The 22,070-nt window shown below is 41.0% G+C and overlaps 1 protein-coding gene across 1 annotated transcript; it reads left to right on the top strand.

Moving 5' to 3' along the window:
- The first annotated feature begins 3,277 nt into the window (after positions 1-3,277).
- Positions 3,278-15,423, top strand: peli3 (pellino E3 ubiquitin protein ligase family member 3). Its single transcript, XM_061066394.1, has 7 exons — positions 3,278-3,324; positions 6,382-6,582; positions 7,942-8,071; positions 8,523-8,624; positions 11,281-11,505; positions 13,624-13,812; positions 14,824-15,423. Exons 2-7 carry the CDS (start codon positions 6,410-6,412, stop codon positions 15,421-15,423), a joined length of 1,419 nt encoding a protein of 472 aa, XP_060922377.1. The 5' UTR covers positions 3,278-3,324; positions 6,382-6,409.
- The last annotated feature ends 6,647 nt before the right edge of the window (positions 15,424-22,070 follow it).

Raw genomic sequence — 22,070 nt, 5'->3', positions numbered from 1 at the left:
CGCAGGGAGGAGTATACATTTTTCATAACGAAGAGGATAACATTAATGCCCTGGCAGTGGCATTGAGCTTTAATTTTGTATTTGCTTTGATAACATTGTTAAGTTGAGATTTACACTGAATATTTTATTTAACTGCTACTGTATTAAATGCTGATGTTAAAAGTGTTTGCACAACAAATGTTATGGCACTTTCGTTCATATGGCAGAACATTGAAAATAAAATTGCGCTATATACTACTTTTTAATTCATTATTGGATTTTGCGTATACAAATGCGATTAATCGTGATCAATCAGGGAAATAATGCGATTAATCGCGATTAAAACTTTTAATCGTTGCCCAGCCCTAGTTATGTGATATTTCCAGTGTAGTGTTGTGTATTGTTATCTAGTGTTTGTGCCACCATGTCCTTTAATCTGGATATGGTATGTTTCAAATTGGGCCAAAAATAGAACAGTATTCGGTATACAGATTTTTACCTGGCTGCTAGATTGCTAAACTATGGCTTCAAAAATAAATAATTAAAATAAGAGCCAAATGGTAATACTCCTGAATTATGTGTAGTTATGTTGTGATGTATACATAATGGAGCATGTATTGTGTTATGCAAGGTGTTGTTACATTGCTTTATGCATTACTTGTGGTTTATATGGAGATAGATGTCTGTGTATGTGAACAGCAGTGCAGTATTATAATACTGTGATAAAGTGTGTTGCGTGGTTTTGGCTGGCTGGTTCTGCAGGGTTTGCAGGCCTTGCAGGGCGGTGTTGTGTTGCGTAACAGTGTTTGTGTGAGAGTGGGTTTAGCCGAAGCACCGTCAGCAGCAGCACCGGTCGTTTCTACCACAGACCCTCCAACCACTCCACTGAGGACTGCTCCCCTCATCTGTGCTCTCTATTATTCCCTCCTTCCTTTGTCTTCCTTTGTCAGATAGCTTTCCTTTGTTTCACCCCCCCCTCACTTTCTCTCTCTCTCTCTCCCCCTCTTTCTCTCCACCCCCAGGATGTGGCTGTGGCTTGATTAGAAAATGCGTGGCACAGAACAGGCAATCCATCACTCTGCCAAGGCCTGCCATTTCTGCACATGCGCTTGCTGACACAGTCTCCAAAACACACACGCACGCCTTCCACCTCGTTCTCCTCTTCTTCATTTCCCTTTTCTCTCATCCTCAGCAGAGACCAGGTTGTTGTTGTTTTTCCAGGACACCAGCAGCATCTGACAACTGCCTCTCCTTTCATTTCCATCCCTCCCCACTCCTTGCCCTTCAAACCCGCACTCCTCCTACGCTGGCATCCACTTCCCCCTTCCACCTGCTCTCTTCCCTTCTCATCTGCATCCATTCATTTACCCCTGGCAGTCATGTCTCTTTTGCTTTTACAGATTTTCCTCGGGAAAATTTTGCATCTGCATTGTAGAAGCTGAGAAAAGAAAAAGTGCATCCATTGCAACATTATATTTTTGAAATTCTACACACATATTCAGACAAGGAAGATTAACATCTATGTTGTTGTGCTATTGTGATATTTTAAACCAAACAAATTATCTATGAGTTATATCAACCAGTGCACATGTTCTCAAAAACACAAAATAAGTATACAATCGGACAAAAGGGTTGTCATATTTAGATGCACAAGAGTCTCATTATTTCAATATATACAACACTATAAACATATGTTAAGCCCATCTATTTTTATTATTTAATACCTATTATTACCTTTACCCTTCCACATATAAAATGGGCACATTAAGGTAAGGAGTTTTCAGAGGTTCCGACAAGCTCGACATTGAAGGTACACTAAGGCCTGTAGTATCTCAAAACTTAAAGCTATAGTTGAGTGGGTGTACTGATACTGACATGCACCTTGGAGGCTGTAGTTGACTTCTCTTCACACACTCTTGGACATTTTACTTTTTGTCAAGAACTAGATATATTTCCAACAAAAGTGGTCACATTTTGTACCGATGTTAAAACTTGGAAAAAAGTATGCTACAATATATCTATCCCAGCATTCGTACCGTCAATCAATTAATGACCAACTGTTTTCAATCCTCGGATGATCCCTGATGATCCACTGATATCCTACAGAATTGTTTTGATGTAAATTTCTTTGGAATGCACTAGCTTTTCTTCATCAACTTAGTGCTGATGTTGGTCTGCCATTGATCTACCATGAAAGCCATGTTCAAAGCTATAAACTTGACCTTGAGTTAAGAGTAGTTCGTCTTAATACTCCAGAATGTAGCTTTGTTTACAGTTGGACTAGCAAGGACATTTAAATGACTAAGGGACCCATGTTAAAGAGTAGCCCCTAAGATCCTAGGAAGGAACTCAATTCTTAGCTTGTAAGAAGTGGTTTATTCCTTTCTGTTGGATTGACACAATGAAACAGATTTCAGGCAGAGGGAGGAGGAGCTTTAGGCAACTGTCTTCTACTGAGAGTCATGGACGAGACCTGCTACTATGTGTACTAACTACAGTTGTTGCAGTCTGCGTTTCCCAAATGATTTGGTAGATTTCTAGGGAGATGCATATTAGACAGAATAGGCATGCACCCAACACCATACCTGTGGTGCTTATTCAAGGCAGAGGTCAAAGCAGGCATGTGACTAATTCTCATTAAAACATTCTCATTACAGCTTCTTTATCAATGTCATCCACAGCAACCCCTGGCTCATGTTACAGTAAGTAAAACGATCCAAACGAGCTCAACATTATATAGTGTATATAATTGGAATTTAAGAAAAAGTATTGGAACCGGTATTGGATTGCAAATAGGTATTAGCAGAAAATTCAGTTTGTCAGTTCCCTAATTTTCCAATACAGACTTGCTAACAGTTGTGTGGGAAGATATGTTTTACATTATTAGATCTTTTTTTTTTCTTAAGTATATTTTTGGGGCTTTTTATTGCCTTTAATTGATAGGAAGGAGAGCAAGCTGTGAAGGGGGGACAGAGAGAGACTGGGGAAGGACCTGCAGAAAATGGCCACAGGTCGGAATCAAACCCAGGTTACTGCGGGTTGAGGCCTTGACTCGTTGGGGCGGCACCTCTACCAGGTGAGCTATACACCCTATTTAGATCTTTTGATAAATCATTTGGACTCCAAATACACAAAAATATGAGCGCACTGAAAGATCCCCACAAACAACACAGCAGTCTGCCATCCAGAGCAAGCCCGGCCTCCACTTCTCATTCCTTCCTCTTTGTCTTACCCTCCCCTCATCGCATTTGGTCCTGTCCATGGAGCCTCCCCCGAGTCTATTCAGCCTTCACCTCTACATCACTACTACCGCTCAATACCCAGCCAGGGTAACATTGAGCCGGGGTAATGAAATGGCCACTGGCTGCCTGAATCTGCCTACCGCCATCTGTCATCTGATTATGAGGAGGTTTTCTCCTCATCTGGCCTCTTTTAATGGCCAAAATTTTATCTGGTCTCATAATGGCCGTGTAGTTCCCTTTAGAAGAAGGAAGGAAGGGGAGAGCGTCTAAGCTTGGGACAGTGTTTTCAGTATTATCATGTTTATGTTCCCAGAGCGATTATCTAATCTGCTCAAAGGGAAAACAAAGCTTGTAGAGCTTTGTCATGCTTTCGCACTTCTAGCTTTCCACTGTGTAGGTTGTCTCGCCCACTTTTGATTAATAATAGGCTTGAGCATTGAGAACTGGCTTGGAACCTGTGTGAAGAGACAGGGATCGAGCTTCGTTTGACTTGTGCAAAGTGAATGTTAAAATATCCACTTCAATATAATGACTAGTGACTCAGCGGTAGAAATGATCTCATCTTTTTTAGCACAGTGTTCAATTTGGGTATATTCTCCTGCCAGTTTCTTAAATGCTGATCATTGGGCATGTTGTTGTATTATGAATTTCTATTTCAAGTGAATTGTGATTTGACGAGGTTGTAACTGAAAGCCTTGAAAGACCATAGCAATAGAGAGCTTGTTGAAATTAAGGCAATGGTAAAGCTGCTCCTCCTCTCTGTTTGGTGATTTGAAAGGCTGCACTCCCTTTGGGCATTGTTCAGTATCTCAGATAAGCCTGTTGACACATGATGGTTGCTGTTAACTCCTGCGAAGAGGTCATGCTCTTTTGTCTCTAATACTCTCTGGGCTCCATAATACTCACCTGCAGTCAAGAAGTATAATTCATCACCGCAAGTAAAATAGCACGGCACATGCATCACAAGGTATTAAGAAGGTTCTTAGATGCAGGTTTCTGTGGAAAAAGTGTGATCCCCTCTGCTCATCCAACCCGATTAAGACGGGAGGGCTGTACAGTAAGGGCCCTGGGTGAGCAAACAGAAAGCGCTTCAGTTGCATAAAGAGGATGACAATTATCACAAGAGCCAGCATCACTACAACCCTGTAGTGGTAACAGACATCCAGCCAAATACTCCTGAATTTAGGGGTCATTAAAAAATAATTGAGCAAAGCAGGGGGGTAAGAGTGCAAATTTCCGTGAAAAAAACTCTGCTATTACAAGGAGAAACTCAGATATTCTCTGAGATTGAAGTCCAAATTGATGAGACAGTTTGTCGGAACACAATAGAGAGATGCAAAGATGTTGGTTATTTCTAAAGCAATTCAAATGGAATTTGTAGTTTTCCTCAAGGGGTTAGGGAGGTCGTCCTCTAACCAGAAGGTCAACCACAGTTTTCCCTTTCTGCAAACCGAAGTGTCCTTGGGGAAGATACTGAACCCCTGACTGAATTTTGCTTCCCATAGATGCACTGTATGAATGTGTGTGTGAATGTGTGAATTGCAAAAAAAGTAAATAAAAATAAAAGAGCTTTGTGTAGGAATCAAGGCTAGAAAAGTTTGTTTCCCTGTTTGACTGTCTGCCTTCGTTCCATTTCTATGTCCACTGGTTTCCAGGTTTATTCAGGCTCCTGCCTGCTCAGTCATCCAGTCCCATTCGCAGCCAGACCTCCCTCTTCCCTCTTTGCGCTCAGCCTTGACCTGCCAACAAGTCTCCACTTTATTACTTTTAGCTGTGTTCTGCATTCCCCTATTCAAACAAAACCAATTAAGATTCTGGACTAAAAACACTTCCTGCTAAATCCAATTAAAAGGTATACTAATCTGATTATATCATGCTTGGGTCCCTGCCAAAAACAAACACAATTTTTGTTTTGTTTTAGTATATTTGTGACTATTCTGACTTTTTGCTGACTATTCACTTAAAAATGTATGACTTTACAGTCTGAATATATCATCTACAGTTTCTAAAGTGGAGTCTATGTAATCTATTAAACCTGTTTAAAATTGAATAATTGTGGGTTTTATTTGTCTGACAAAGTAATATAACTCTTAATTAATCATTAAACCAATATATAGATATATAATTCATTAATTTAAAACAATTTGTATAGTGAATTATAATTTTTTTTCAATAACTTTATAATTTTAGTTCTTCACTTACAGGTGGACCGTGGTCTGAATCTGAACCCTGACACGTTTCTATCCAGATGTTAACCTTTTCAGTAATATATTTTTTTTACAATTTGTTAAGTTTGGGACAAAATTAAAGTGTCATCAGAGAAATATCTGTTGTACGCTGACATTTTTACACTGCTTCATTTTGGCATTTGCATTATGTGAATTTTGTCAGCCAGTAAATGGTCAAGTAACAGTCAATCTGCAAAGTGCAAAATGAACAAATACACAGTACATATACATAGATTTCTCTTATCAGGCTGTAAGGGTTTCTCCACAAGATTTTCTGTTTATAATCTAATGATGAAATTGCAAAGTGTGAATAAACACATCAATTAATAACCCATTTTCCTCTCATTTATCATTATACTGTTGGCATTTCAGCGTGGCCCTGAAACCATCCGAGCTCTGATAAGCATTCTGCTGGAGAACAAAGCCCCAAGATATACATTCACAGATTAAATTCCATTTAAATCAACAATAGCAAGAATATAGCACATTAGGATTGGACGTTAGTGCTCAGTTGGCAGCCAGTAAAGCATGAAACAGTACATGGCAATCAGCTAATGTAAACTCTGATGCCAACACCTTCAAGGCTCAGTTTTGTGAACCTTAGATGTGTTCATACAAAAAATCAAGGGTAATTCTCACCTTATGAGTATGCCTCCAGTCTCTCCTCCTTCCCTCTCATCACTGTGTGTTTATAAAGTGGAGTTGTTAAGCCCTGAAGTACATGCAAATTTTGATTGTGTGGGCTCCATTCATCAGATAATTAGTGAATAGTGTTTGTTTTTCTGGGAACTCTTTTAATAACAGTAGACACACGATACCTGATGACGTACCAAAAACTTCTTTCAGCTATCATCCTGTCTTATTGTATTTTATTTTGTACGCAAGATTTGATGTTTCTGTCTTTCGCTTAACACCTATCCTCCCCTCCCCAGCAGCGAGCCCCAGTTGTGGCCGGTGGGCATGGTTTTGGAGGGCAGCTCAGAGGCGCTGTGTCCCCCCCCATCTCTGGAGCTGCGCCCATCCTGCAACAAGAGCCAGTCCTCGCCTCCTCTGAGCACAAGCTCACAACCCCACGACGGAGTCTTCCCTGAGGACAAGGAGCCCGTCAAGTACGGCGAGCTCATCGTCTTAGGGTGAGTTACTGTTCGTGTGTCTACTGCTGTGTATTGTCTGTATATCTGCCCAGAACTCTGTGTTTGTGATATGAATGAGTGAGTGCCATCATAAGAAAAAGTTCGTAACGACATGCCTGTCTAAATAAAGTTTATAATATAAGGTTAAATATATAATTAAAGAGACCCAACTCAGGACCTAATTAAGCCGGGTCCCAATTATATTCCATTTGTTTGGGTAGGGTCCAATTGTATTTCTGTGGGCCTCAGGTCTATATGTTTCTACCAGGGTTCCTTCCTCTTAGTAAAAGATGCACTTTGGGTCCAGGTAGGTTCTCCACAGTTCTGCTTTAGATCATGTCCAAAGACCTCTGGAGTGATTCATGAGTGGTTGCATTCAGTAGCGCTGAATTCTACTGAGGTGCCGTAAATATAGGTCCTTGTACATCCACTTCATTTCTAGTACCTGAGTGTGTAAGTGTGTGTCTGTGTAAGTGTGTGCATGCATTTTCAATTGCTTTACCAATTGCTATACTATCATGACTGTGCTGTAACAATCCTGCTAGTGTCAAGTGTTTATTAAAATGTTACTTTCTGTTTATTTAAAGTGCATTTATTATAAAACAACCTGAATTTGTAATATACCAGCAGCTACAGATTTATACCAAGATTGGTATCTATCTTTTCAGCCATGTCTCGGTAGGAAACTGATTGGGATGATTTAACTATTTGTCAGTGAGCTCTCGATGCATGTTAACAGCAGGTCTTGACAGGGCCATTATGTCAAGCAGGAAAGAAACCAGTATGGGAATAGGTGTTTTTATTCTGTGTCATGCTCCAATTTTAAAACTTGCATTTCTTTTTCTTTCTGTCATCACATCATTTTACTTCATTTTATTTAATTTGTACCGGACCTTTACCTCATCTGTCCGAAACCACCACAACAAAAACAAATACTTAGTGATTTATGTCAAAGTGTTACATGTAAATTTAGATTTTAAATACTTAGCAATGTTGCCTCGCTGACTCATCAATACGAGTCATAATTTTTCAACATCATTGACAGTTGTAGAGTTTAATAAAAGCATTTCAGGCATCTACCAAAGACAAATTGTTGGAGATTGCCAAACGTATATTTCTATGGTTGAGGTTTGAAGCTGCTATAAAATGAATTCACACATGCCACTGAAATAAAGTGAAGTCAATTTGGCTATGACTTACTGATCCCAGTGGCTCAACATACACTGAAGAAGGACAGCTGTATCATTTGTTGTTTAAAAAACTAGGAGAACAAATGGCAAAGTACGTGAAATCTATTAATGAGTGAAAATGATACTTTGGAATGATACATTTAGGATATTGTATTCCTATGCTTCACAGGCACAATGGTTCACTGGCCAATGGAGACAAGGGTCGTAGAAGAAGTCGTCTGGCCCTTTACAAGAGACCCAAAGCCAATGGGGTCAAACCTGATGTTATCCACAATGTCTCAACACCTCTGGTGTCAAAGGTGAGGAGTCGTAAACACTTGTGTCCTCGACTAGTCTTTAGTCGAGGACACAAGGAAGATCTACTATGAAGTACATCTTGTGATTTTTTTAACTTTGAATGATCTTATTTTCTGACATCTCTGACATTGTGACATAACTATGAAGTCACAAAATTATGTCATATAGTGAACCATTAACGTTTGGAACTGATAACAGTTGAAACACAATATTCAGCTTATTTAGAAACAACAACAGAGAGTATTGTATTTATAATTCTGTACCACTACTTTTAGGTGTTGTAAAAAGCTGTCATACAATGTCTTGTCTCACTCCGTCATAATAATATGTTTTAATTATAAATGATGTCAGTGAGAGGGGTTGTTCTCCCAGAATAGGAAATATCCTCTGGATACATTTTCCTGAAGGCCAGACCTTCAGCTCTCCTTGCAATAATGTCTTTTCCTTTGGCAGGCACTCAGCAACAAAAGCCAGCACAGCATCTCCTACACACTGTCACGGAGCCACTCTGTCATCGTGGAGTACACCCATGACACCAACACAGACATGTTTCAGGTTAGTGTCGACACACACACACACACACACACACACACACACACACACACACACACACACACACACACACACACATGCCAACTCAACATTTTAACTGTGTGACCTATTGTATAAATATCCCTCAGAGTCAGAGAAGTGACAAGTTGTCGGATGAAATCATTTAAAGTGGTCATTATGAAATACCACAACCAAAGAAGGAATCACACCTTGAAACTGCCTTTTACTTTTACATCCTTTACTGTACTCCTGGAGGGGCTGTACGTCAGAAGATGTTCGAGTGAGACTCTTCGGACATTCACCGAAGTTTCTATGGCCAGCCCCCTAGTAAAAACTCCTGTGAATGTCTGTAGGAGCCGATGTCACATGGAACAGACGCAACAATTGAAAGAACAAAAAGAAAACAAATATCTCTGCAGGAAAAGGTGGTGCCATAGATGTAGAAGACACAGGTGAAGGTGTCAAGAGAGCTTTTGTGCCCGATTCCTGTGTTGATGTGAAAAACATGTGATCTCTGCAGCAGAATTAATACCCCATCATGCCTCTGGCTGGTGCATCACTCCTCACCTGAACGCTCTGCAGATATCTCTGTTGTTCTAAACGCATCAGAGAATGTCCAGACCCACTTCTCCAGTTTATGTCTGAAAAAGGCTTTTGGTTGAGTGCTCAGTACTCAGTACTTCATTCTCTGCGACAGTAGAGAACTGTTACTTGTGGTAGATCATGTTGCAGTGTGAGAAACACACAAACACACAAGGTAAAAACAACACCTGCTCCACTCTCCTAGGTGGTAAACATTCCCTGTGGCCCTAATGCATTTTCCCCTTAGACCTCAATTATAAAAGAGACATCTGCACAGATTAGTCTAAGCTATAGGCTATAACCAAGTGCTGACAAGCTCTGTACACACAGAGATCTTGCATGAGATTTATATCATCTTCATTGTGGAGGTAATCTGTAAGCAGATTTGTCAGACTATTCAAGAATGCAGCGTCATCAGAGAGCAGTGAGGGACAAGAGGAAGCCCAGGCAAGAGAATATCTGTCAGGAAAGAAGACAACAGAGGATGGAGGATGAGTCAGACTCATCTGCCCTCAGCTCACAGTTGTTTTTCATACCACCTTATTCTCTCATCATCACAGAGATCCACACAAAGCTGAGACTCCAGGAGACAAAATCACCAGGGCTTCAGTCCAGTCTATCAATGTCTGTTATCTCACTACTGTGTTGAAGGGTCAGGTCACCCACAGACAGAACACATACTTTCTCTCTTAACTTTGGTGGTATCTGTCCATGCTGATAGTGTTGGTCTCACATTTTCAAGTTATGAGATATCTACCTCAAGCTAATTTAAATTTGTGCTGCTCAGGTGAAACACAAAACAAACGCTGTTGGATTAATTCTAGTTTATTTACCTTTTTAATGGACTTTGACTGAAACCCCCCACAACATGGTGCTACCAGTAGCATAGCAAAGACTGTTTATCAGCTCATCATACTTTTAGCTAACCATCTAGCAAGGGGCATCTGTAATTCACCTATGTGTTACAAATTATGATGCTGATTTTGACTAGCAAAAAACTGCGTTAAAATGTAATGGAAAAACTTTTTGGTATTGTATTTTTGTACAACTCAGCAAATATAAGACATTTTAGATAAACAAAATGTCAATATAAACCTTCATGAGCGGAATTAAATGACAGGTTAACAGTCTAAGGTGCATCCCTCTTTCCTGGCTGATTTGTTAGGTGGCAGAACAAAGAACAGAATCCTAACATGATTGAATGTTGTTAGTCATTGAATAACCTAAATGACAATCTCTGCCATCCAGCTGGCAGGGAGCTAAACCCAGCTGTGAAAGTAGCCTTTATGCTTTACTGCTGCAGTGATCTGAAAATAATGAAATGGAAAACCTTTTCCCTACATTACAGCTGCTAGCCCAGCAGTCTCTCACTAGACTTGGCGAAGTAAGGCGAATTTTTAAAATGTCTGTAATATCCTGACATCAACAGGTTACGGAAGTTAAGAGCGACTTCAGATCAAGTCATTCCGACCACCTTCAAACACAGGCTCTGTCTGGCAGGGCACATTCCCAAAAGCTCAAGTTCTATATTTTAGAAAAATGGCATAACACTATATACGTGAGGATAAAATTACAAAAGCCTGATAATTCCTCTTTAACAGCCACTCCTGTCTGAATCATGGCATGTTTTTAGAGCATTCACAGTACTTCAGTAAGCTTTTAATCACACAGTGACTGTAGTACTGTACATCACAGCTGAACTGTCAATAGCACTTTGAGTCACCAGTGAGAGGAGCTTACTGATTTGGCTCACTATAGCTACGGATATGGTTAATTATTCTGAGGGGTAAATCCACTAAGTTCCCTTTGATGATTCAGTGTTGAAGATGTGGTTGATCATTTACTGACCACCTTTAGAATGTGGTTCCATCACAAATCTCAAAACTGGAATAATTACAACCAAATCTATCTTCATAGACTGTTACCACAAAAGAGAAATGACAAGATCTGTGTTTGTCATTGAATTAACTGAAACACATTACTTAATCATCAGTGTTAATGTATCTGCGTGAGAATTCTTTAGAGCTGTTCATCTTTGATATCAGTGTTTCTTTGTCTTGGTCCTCTCTCCTCTTAGATTGGCCGTTCCACAGAGAGCATGATCGACTTTGTGGTGACGGACACGGCAGGCAGTGGCAGCAGTCAGGGTGGTGGGGCGGGAGGGGAGGGTGGTGGTGGAGGACAGTCAGCTCAGAGCACCATCTCCCGCTACGCATGTCGCATCATGTGTGAACGCAGCGCTCCCTACACAGCCCGCATCTACGCTGCCGGCTTCGACTCCTCAAAGAACATCTTCCTGGGGGTGAGTGTTTTTCCCACTGGTTGACCGGCTTCTACTGGTTGAATCAACCATGGTAACCATAGCAACCATAGTAAGAGCAACAGCAGGGACGTGACTGTGCCACCCACGGGTGACATCATAGCTGTGATGCTGGGTGTCAGTGCATGTGACCTGGCATGGGAGAGCAAAGAGCTTTGTGCTCCGTGTGTGTGTGTCAGTGTGTTTGTGGTGAAAAGATGTGGTGGTGATGGTAATCATGTGTGTTATGAGTGTCTCATGTGGGTACCGCTTCTGGTTGTCATGTAACTGTCAAAGTTACCGCAGAGACATGTGCGGTTACATCACCAGTAGACATGATACATGTTATAACATACACTCTATATCAGTACGTCTTATAACATTGTATTGATGCTGATATGTGTAATAAACCAAATACAGTAGTTCAGGTGTTTTAAGGATACGTTTTGTGTAGTGTTACAGTTAAGATAATATCATACTGACCAAACTGAATGTCGACATCTTTATTAAACCATGGTGTAAGGATCCTTTAAGATGTCGAATCAAATGTTTTCATGTCAGAAAAATAACGTGGCACGATGATGTCTATATCTCATATCAATAAATTGCATCATTGCTGCTGGTTCTGCTGTGGAGGGGAAAGTCCCATAAAAAGCGTGACTTTAGTAGTGAGGAAGAATTTTAGAGGTGAAACCTCAGATTTGGAATAGGCCACAGTCACATGTTGCATTGTAAAATCCTTTAACTGCAACAGGAGGTCGATGAATCAAACTTATTTCACCAATGGTAATGTGACGTACGTGCAAGCCAATAATAGCTCCATTCTTGTGGCAGCATGACTTCATCCCATGCAAGATTCATCAGGACCTCCCACAACTAGGTCAGACATAACACACATGCAACTGGGGTGTAACTGCCCCAGCCAGTAAAACTACATTTACACTTATTTGGAAAATATTTACTTTTATTCAAGTTCAGTTCTCATTCACGCTCTGTGCTTCACCTCTGACCTCTGGATGTTATGCAGATAACACTGTTGTAGATAAATTATGCATGTGTCTATTAAGTAAGACCTTAAAATAACAGTATCCAGACATATTTCCATTCTGTATTTGATTCCATATGCCTTTTCACAGCAGACATTCAAGTCAATTTAATTAGATCATTTCCAAATCGCCTGCATTTGTTGAAAGTGCAGAGTAAAACATGACACATGAAAAGCTGACAATGTCTGTTATATTGTAGTCCCACTATACCACAATGACTGTAAATTGTCATGATTTACAGTCATTGACAATTTACAAAAACGACAGTAATTCTTGAGGAGATTGCCCCCTGGTGGTTGGCTGCAGTAAAGGTCATAAACCCCACCCCCTCCATGTTAGCAGATGCAAAATTAGCATTACTATGATGAATGTTCCATGTTCAACTGTGTCTGCCTGTTTGCTGCTTGTCAGTTGGAGCACAGTGAGTTTATCAGAGCTGCTGGATACAAAGCTGATGAGAGTAGTGAGACTCAACCAGGATAGGGTCGCCGCTTGTATAACCAAAACAATAAGTCGAATGGTGCTAAAAAGCTCTGTTCAGATTAGAGGAGATGTAGAGTTTATGATAATGGTGGACTCATCACAGGAATGAGCCCTTTCCCATTACACATCACCATTTGAACCATTCCTGACATAAACACACTGATTAGTACAGCTTAACATTTGCTCTTGTCTAAATGATGATTTTTCTTTCCTCAGCAGCAACAACCTCAAAAAGATGTTTTTATATCTAAATCTCTATGTCTAAATCTGCATGTTGCAATTTTCTAAAATTTTAACTAAACATGCCAGAAATTTGTTGTTACCTCATGAGCTAATTTGTGTTTGTATTACACCCGGTCTTTCTCTTGGGGAATGGGATTATTCTTTGGCGTGGGTGCTCCTCTTTGCACTAGTCAGTACAGTAGTTACTCTGTACTGAGCTTAATATAGAAGCAGAACAAAGCAACGTAGGCTGTTATTTTTTTTCGCCTGCCACCTCTGACATCCACCTCCACTGTATCCCTCTTACTCCCCATCACTCCTCTAACCTTAACGTCTGCCTGCTCCTTGTGTGTGTGTGGATGTCTCTCAGGAGCGGGCAGCCAAATGGAGGACGTCAGATGGCTTGATGGATGGCCTTACCACCAATGGGGTGCTGGTGATGCACCCAGCAGGGGAGTTTGTGTCTGAGCCGGCTCCAGGCGTCTGGAGGGAAATCTCAGTGTGTGGTAACGTCTTTGCCCTGAGAGAGACACGCTCTGCCCAGCAGAGAGGAAAACTGGTAAGAGCAAGAAGGTTTGATGGGAAAACGAGTCCCATGTTTGCTGTAATATGATCACAAGGGTTAAAGTTACCACCCTTGACTTGACCAAAGAGCGTGAAACCGCAGGTAGTTCTGTGAAAATTGTTTTTTTACAGCTGTACATACCAGAATAAGGATGAAGAACAAAGATCGGTATTACATTAGTAAGATGGTATGCAGAAAAGATTAGACATTTAACGCGGTGTACCATTTTGTGCATACCATTATAAGGACAGAGTACTGAAAGGAAGTTGTTGTTGGTGTAAGAGCTTTACAAGACGTGCAGAAAGTAATTACATTTGTCACAAGAATCGGTAGATCTCCAATAGTGGACTATCATGAACATATGACCTGGGGTAAGTGGGCAATGGGCATCCCAAAAATGTTAACAGTGTAACAGACAGGGAGTAGGAAATATGTATAAAGAGAGTACATAGGACAGTACGTAAGGGGCAAAACATTGATGTGCAGCACAAGTGTAAATCATAAAATAAATAAAGAACATCTTTCCCTGCAACAAATCAGTTTCTCTAGTTTTCTCAGAAGACACAGGAAGGTATGAGCTCCTAAAACGCTTAAGGGCCTTATCTCAAATCCTACATTAAAGCTGTGTCTTCAGGATGTGAATACATAGAGAAGTGCCATATGAATGCAGTCCATTTATCATGTTATACCTTCATTCACTTCAACAGAAAGACCCCCCAGAAAAAAAAGAATACAAATTGTGAGGTATCTGGGAATGTTGTACTGCAATATCTCTGGTTCAATAAAAGTTGCTTTAGTTCTTATTTGAACAAAACCCACCAGTATGTGCCTTAACAACACATCATTTCTAGGGATGCATGCATCCACTCTACTGTATTGTTATCTGGAGTGAAAAGTTGGTTCAATGTATCCCCTCTTTTTTAATACCAGTGATGTCAGTGACCAAAATTGATGTACCTTCTGTTTCTACCCGGCCACATCTACTTCTTCTTTACTTCTCTTAAGGTTGAAAATGAGTCCAATACCTTACAGGACGGTTCACTGATTGATCTGTGTGGGGCTACCCTGCTATGGAGGACCCCCGCTGGACTGCGCCACACCCCCACTCTCAAACAACTGGAGTCCCTTCGCCAGGAGCTAAATGCTGCCCGACCACAATGCCCCGTGGGTTTCAACACCCTGGCCTTTCCTAGCCTGGCCCAGCGTGAGATTGTTGACAAAAAGCAGCCCTGGGTCTACGTTAACTGTGGCCATGTGCATGGCTACCACAACTGGGGCTACCGCAAGGAGAAGGGCCCAGCCGGCCCTGGGGGCACTGCACCGGCCAGCACTGGGGAGAGGGAGTGCCCCATGTGCCGGCGAGTGGGCCCCTATGTGCCACTGTGGCTGGGCTGTGAGGGAGGATTGTACCTGGACGCCGGGCCACCCACTCATGCTTTCTGCCCCTGTGGCCATGTATGCTCAGAAAAGACAGTGGTGGGGTGGAGCCAGATCCCATTACCCCATGGCACTCATGCATTCCACGCTGCCTGCCCCTTCTGTGGTACCTGGTTGACAGGGGAACAGGGCCACATCAAACTCATCTTCCAAGGCCCTGTCGACTGAAGCCCTGACCCAGGAACCACTCAGAGGACAGTGATGTTGGATTGGACAGAGGTGACACAGAGTTGAGACAGAGTTAAGACTGTGTGCTAGAACAAAAATCTGAACATTTCAAGTATGAGGTAAAAGAGAAAGCACTGATGACAAGTACAGTGAAAGGACTGTTGATATGATGAACTGAAAGCGACCTGCAATAGTAGATGCCAAGGCTTCACATGGACTAAGAGGTGTATGGAGGAGATGTAAATAAACTGTGTTGAAATGAAAATGTCTTTAGTGATCATTTCTTATCTTTCAGTAGCTGCTTGGCCTCAGTGTTTAAGTAGCTGGGTTGCTCATCATATTGATCTACAGTAGGTTTGAATGAGCTGTCAATTATAATTCTAGCTTACTACAGGAGGTCTAAAGCTAAAATTGTTAAACAGCTCGCCAAATTAATTAATAAGAATCAGGAGCACAACACCATTACTAAATATAAAGGGGGAAAGAAACAAGAAGGCCACATAGTTTGGAAACGAACAAAAGTGGTTTGTCAAACTTAGGCCTCATTCCTCATTCATTTGAATCGTGAAGGAAGTGCCCTGACGCAGTGGGAATCAAGGGGGTCATTCAGACACGGTTGACGAGGTGGCCTGATGTGGAAGAGAAAATAAACAATGGTGGTGAAATGATAACCCAAACTGTCCGCTTAAAACACCCATCCCTGTGTAACCATTTAATGTGAATAAAAAGCTAAGGTTAGTCTACGCATCTTCACCAAGAATGTAAGTTTGAATTCATGCGTGTCAATCCAGCAAACATCTTTCTGTCAGGAAGTGGATTGGAAACAGATGCACTGATTTTAAGGGGCCAGTTGCTCTTTTCACCTTTTTTTTACAAAACTATTGTGCCCAACCAAGCATAGCACTATGATTGTAGAAGTTACTGTACAAAGAAGTCCACTGTCATTCCTATTTGAAACGATACTGCAGCGGTCATCCTCTTTGTGACAGTGGCCCTTTAACCCGCCTCGAAAGGACAACTTGGTCAACTGTGAGACATCTACTTGGCTGTTGCTTGCATGCAGATGCAGAGATCATGTTCCAGAGGTTACTACCTGGTTCACTGCAAGGCCTCAACAATCTAGCTGCTGGGCTGTACTATACCCATCCCCGTAAAGTGCAGGTTTGCTCTCAGCTGGATAGATTGAAGCCCTCCATCTGTAGGTGCAGCCAACACACAGACTACGCAGTAGTAAGCTGCAGACTCCACAGTGTCTCTAAGCCTTGCTCCCAGTTTGCAGTGCCCCCATTGTGCTAAAAATAACTCAAGGTCGCCAGCAGCCCCATGCCTCCCCACCGGGAGAGAGGGAGAGAGAGGCAGCTTTGTGATCAGAGAGGCTGCACACATTACCTATTCATCGCCTCTGGAAATGTTACACCAACACAGATTGAAGGCTTGTCCAGATTCAAGAACTCCACCATGATATTGCACAAACTCCACTTTTAAACATGTTTTCACAGATGTCGATCAACATGCTCTTCTGTTCTGTAAAGGTCTCAATGCATAGTGGATACAGAGGCTGTAGTCTCACCAATAGCAGCCACAAGGTTTTTTTTACCAGTGCCAGGAGCACAGCTGGGACAACAGGCAATATTCAACATCCTGTGTGTCTTCATTTGTCTTTAATAACATCTCCATTTGACACAATGATGCCTGCAGCTACAGATCCTCTGCTCACTGCTGTGTGTGGTTATTTAAAGGCCCAGAGGTAGAGGGATGGGGTGCAGATCAAGGGCGTTTGCCACATGGATGACAGGCAGCAGAGCAGATTTTTAGTATGGTCAGTGATGGTATGCTGAGCAGGGACATGTGTCCTGACAATATACAACAGTGCACCCCTATGGAAAGGACATACTCTATGTGTGGATGAAACCTGACACCAATTAAGAAAATGACTGGGGTTTCATTACATTCAGTCAAGGCATCTGAGATGAAATATAAAATGCTAAACGAGCTAATCCGTCCAGATATAAAGGTGGTATCACTTTAATAACTATAAACAAATAAAATATAATTTACTATTGTTTCGGTTTTACTGCCTAGAAAATAAGATCCTCTACATGCTCTTACAGACTCTAACGCCACCTACTGGCCTGGCAGGCTTGTCTGTGTTTTTTGTGTTCATGTACATGGAACTGAATGTCCTGATATTCTGTGAATCAAAGGTCATGTGGACATGTTTTCAAACAGAGCTGCTTGGTTTAAAATAATTGTATTCGTGTGAACAAGGTCTCAGACAGGTATTATTAAACCTCAGGACACCAGCTTGAAACTGTGCATAGTCGCCACACATTAGGGTTACGTAGGAGAATGTTGTTTTGCCATTTGGGTTAACTATTCCTTTAACTTCACACCTTCCCTCTGAATTACTTGAGTAGTATCAACTCATTAACTTCCACACTGTGGCTAGAGATGGTGCTGAGCCTCACTGGTGTCAGAATAACGCTCACTGCCATAATGGTGCATCATCTTCTATCAGTGTGTTTTTGTGTTGCATTGTGTGTATGTATTTCTCTGTGAGTCATATGTTGGTTGTCTACCTGCAAACAAACAAGCAAGAGGATGCTGCAGTATCATCCTGACAGCTCAGTCCACTGGTGGCTGTAGTTGACACACTGTCAGTGACTAACACAGCCTTAAACCTAACAGCGAGAACAAATTATTAGCAACTGGAAAACGTAATTCATTTCAAATGATTTTCTTTCATTAATTTGTTCTCTTACTTTGATCCGATGACACGTTACTAGGTGTTGGAGGAGTTATGTACTTTTCATGCTCCGGACAAGAGAAGCTTTGTCAGTGTTATTATTCGATAATTGATTGGTATCAAATAAGTTGTGTGTGGGAAGACATTAAGTGTCTCTAAGTGTTCTAAGCATCTTTTAGAATTCAAATTGTTCAGCTGTTTCCTATTTAGTCGAAAATATTAAGAAACACATATCAAGGCAAAGTAATGTAATAGTGACTTTGATGCTGATTTGCATGTAGTGTTCTGTTTCTGGCCCAACTAGGAAATGTGTGATTTTGAATTATCCAAAAGGGAGTTTGGTCTCTATTTAGGGAGATAACAGGGATTAGGTTTTTTGAAAATAATCATTACATTGATATATTCAGAGTTGGATGAAACCATCTCCAACCGCCACAACTCCCTTTGTTTTGAGGTAGGGTCAAGGTAAAATACCAGCTCTCATATTGACGTTGGTCTTTATCATTTTATTATATATATATGTATGTGTGAGTGTGTATATACATATACATATACATATATATATATGTACAGAAAAAAAACATGATCAAAATCCGCAGAAGACAGCACCAAGGTCAGCAAGCCGAACAGAAAAAAGACAGAAGGTGAGTGACGGGCATACTCCTGCCCAGTGCCTTTTATTAACAAACACCTAGAGAGTGCCTTTATTAAGCCATTGAACAGCGTCAAACAAGTGTGCAAATGACAAACAAACCAAAATGGATACAAAAAGAGAACTAAAGAAAATAATGTCAAGCATTGTTTCATCAGAATCACATTCATAAGCAAAAGCCACACCCTACATCTGTTCAATCCCACCCAAAGCAGACATCCCATCCTACCCAGTATCCCTGCATACTTCCATGGACTAGACAACACAGTATAGAATACATTAAAATCAGTAGAGTATCAAGACATGTCGACAGGAAATTAAAAAAGAAAAAAGAAATCAGTCAATCAAAGCACAATTTATCCAGTATGTATATATATATATATTTGTGTGTATATGTGTGTTGGTGTATATGTGTGTGTGAATTGAGTGTTCATTTAAAATGATTGCTTGTTCTGCATCTACTCAAGTGAGTCTGCCATGATGCCGGGATGTGCCTAACAGCTTGGGAATGTTACACACATCCCTGCCCCGTTCCACACACACACAGACACACACATGCTGCCTTCCCTCCCCCTTAATGTGAGATTACTGCACATCAAACTACTACATTCCAATTTAAAAAGACATTAGTGTAAAAAGATGGCAAAACACACTCAATTGGTGGTGCCACCATTACCAGAAGTGGCAAGTCGGAACACAAGTCAGTGATAGGGCATCACTAATGGAAGGCTATTGTTCACAAGACAAAACTGATCCCTCTGGAATTGCACTTTTTCCGCTGCATTTGGGACAAATCACCACAGCCCCAGGTGGCGTTGCACTTACAAAAAGAACAAGGAGAAGAACCAAAGCCCAGGTGAGTTTCTCTAGTTTGAGTAGATAAGCCAATCAGACGGGATCTTCAGGAATTGGTCAAGCTGCAGTGACATGGTCGGCTGGAGGAGGAGAGGAGGGAGTTCATATCCGGTCAGAAAACCAGACCAGTCAGTCCCTGAACTTCTCAACACACAAACACGACCACACTATGGGCTGAGTACAATCATACCACAGATTGCTAGAACTAAAAGAGTGAGGTATTTGAAGGCCCTAACGTTACTCTAGTACAGTATGTATATCATCTAAAGTGTAACCAGCTTTCTACATTATCGCCACCTCGGTTTACAGTTCCTTTTAAAACAGGGCAAAAAGTTGTAGTCTGATAATGTTTCATGTACAAAAGCTGAGGAGTCGTTCGAGTGCAGAGGCCCCTCTTTTTCTTTCACATTCCTTCCTGTTTCCCGGGAATACCAGAGAGCTAACACGGCTACGAGAAGCAGGGAGCCGCTCACACGCATGTACACAGCCTCATACTTGTCTCTGATTTCAGCATGACTATGCCAACCGTTGACAGTCATAGTGAACAGCCTGTTACCAATAGACAAAGGTCCAAAATGTAGGCGGATTTATACTAGACAAAAAAATCCTGACAGATTTTTGATCAGTTTCTGATTGAAATTGCAGCTTTGATAGTTGTACAAAAACCTCTTGACTCGTGTCAACTTACAATCCTCTTCCAGAGCTTTAGGTCACTTTTAAATCGTAGAGCTACGGGTTTGTAACTGGGAAGGGTGTGATTCTGTTTTAATGGAATTTCATACTTAAGCCATTCAGCAGATGTGTTGTTCTACTAATTTTAACCACTTTTAAACTATTTTATTTTGGCCAACAAGTTCTTGTTTGGCTTTTTGTTGTGTATAGGTGTCAAAATTCCAACACTGTATCAGCACTAGAGTCTAAACCCAGCCTTACATGTAATCATCATATGTTCTATTTGAGGCTTTGAAATTGATTAGTCATTTATTCAGAGATTTGCCATCATGTTCATTAAAAATAAATACACTTACTGGGACAAAAACACCCAAATCAATGTCCACTTACTAGCTTTTTCCAAGGTGAATTCTCTGGAGAATAGACCTTAACTTCAGATAAACTTGACATCAAGAATTAACTTTGAGAAGTTCAATAGAAGATTGACTTGATCACACTCAATCACACTTGTAGAATTTGAAGGAGAGGGGAAGTTTTGCAGTGTCCATGTCTGTATAAAGATTATGGAAATTTCTTCTAAACCGCACTGAATGTAAAGGCATCAGTTATCTTCAGAACAATGTGCTCATTGTTGAACTCCTCGGGCAGGTGGAGCTGTGAGAGCAGGCATGGTTTGAACTGATGAGGAACCAGAAACATGAAGGACGGGTGTCAGGATATTTATGTTTGACGAACAGGTCCTCTTCAGGGGAGGAACAGCAGCTTTTGTAAGACCTGTAAGACCCCCCCGCCCTCTTGGCCAACAGACACACCCATACCGCATCTCTACCCCAGCTTCATCTGCAAACAAGCATGAATGAGACCACATCCTAAAACATTCTTTGTTGTGAACTGAATGAGACTTGAAGCTAAGTGTACAAGTTGTCTCCTTCAGAAGCATCAATGGAAACATAAAAAACAATAAAACGACAACAATAATAAAACAGTAATTGTAAGATCAATGCAGAATATTGCCAATTGCTTTCGTTTGTCAGAACTCAGTCCCCACCCCCCCTCCCCATTTTTTAATCATACTTTGTCATGTGTCCGACGCTATCTGCCCTCTGACTGTAATATTTAGTGTCATTCCAGCAGGTCACTGTGCTAAGTGTTACATTTCTTTCAATTCTAAGTGAAATTATTACTGTGAAGACTAAAGAGAAAAACTAACAGTATATTTAAGTTCTCAAAACAACTGCCTCCATCCCAGCTCTGTTTATATGAGGATTTAACTGAGGCGCCAGCTCCTCTTCCACCACAAGCGTTGAGCAGGGAGTTTGGTTAAGGAATCCCTTGGTTAATGCTTTTGTCATGCTGTCTTTGCATGTAGAGCTTCCTTCAGTATGATCTCATTTCTGGCTCATACTTTGGTCACTAAATCACTATGTTCCTTTTGAGAGAATATAGAAAATGACACTGAGCATCTTTCTTTTGTGAAGAGGCACTAGAGGCCTCAGTCAAATTTTACAAAATGTAATCGCATATAAAATCAATGAAAAGACAAGTAATGGCAGATGGATGAAAATCTGTCGCAAACTTAGCAGAAGGCGTATCTGTGCAAGTTGAAAGAACTTGAGTTTGAGCAAAAGATGCTTCATAAACATACAGAGACAACAAAGGTACAGGCTGAGAAGCTTAAAAAAAGAAATAACAAAAAGAACCAGAGTTCCTACTGAACTCTGA

The sequence above is a fragment of the Limanda limanda genome, chromosome 22, assembly GCF_963576545.1.
Source record: "Limanda limanda chromosome 22, fLimLim1.1, whole genome shotgun sequence".
Taxonomy (NCBI): Eukaryota; Metazoa; Chordata; class Actinopteri; order Pleuronectiformes; family Pleuronectidae; genus Limanda; species Limanda limanda.
The sequence above is the reverse complement of the archived record's forward strand: the minus strand, read 5'-3'. Positions and strand labels throughout refer to the sequence as shown.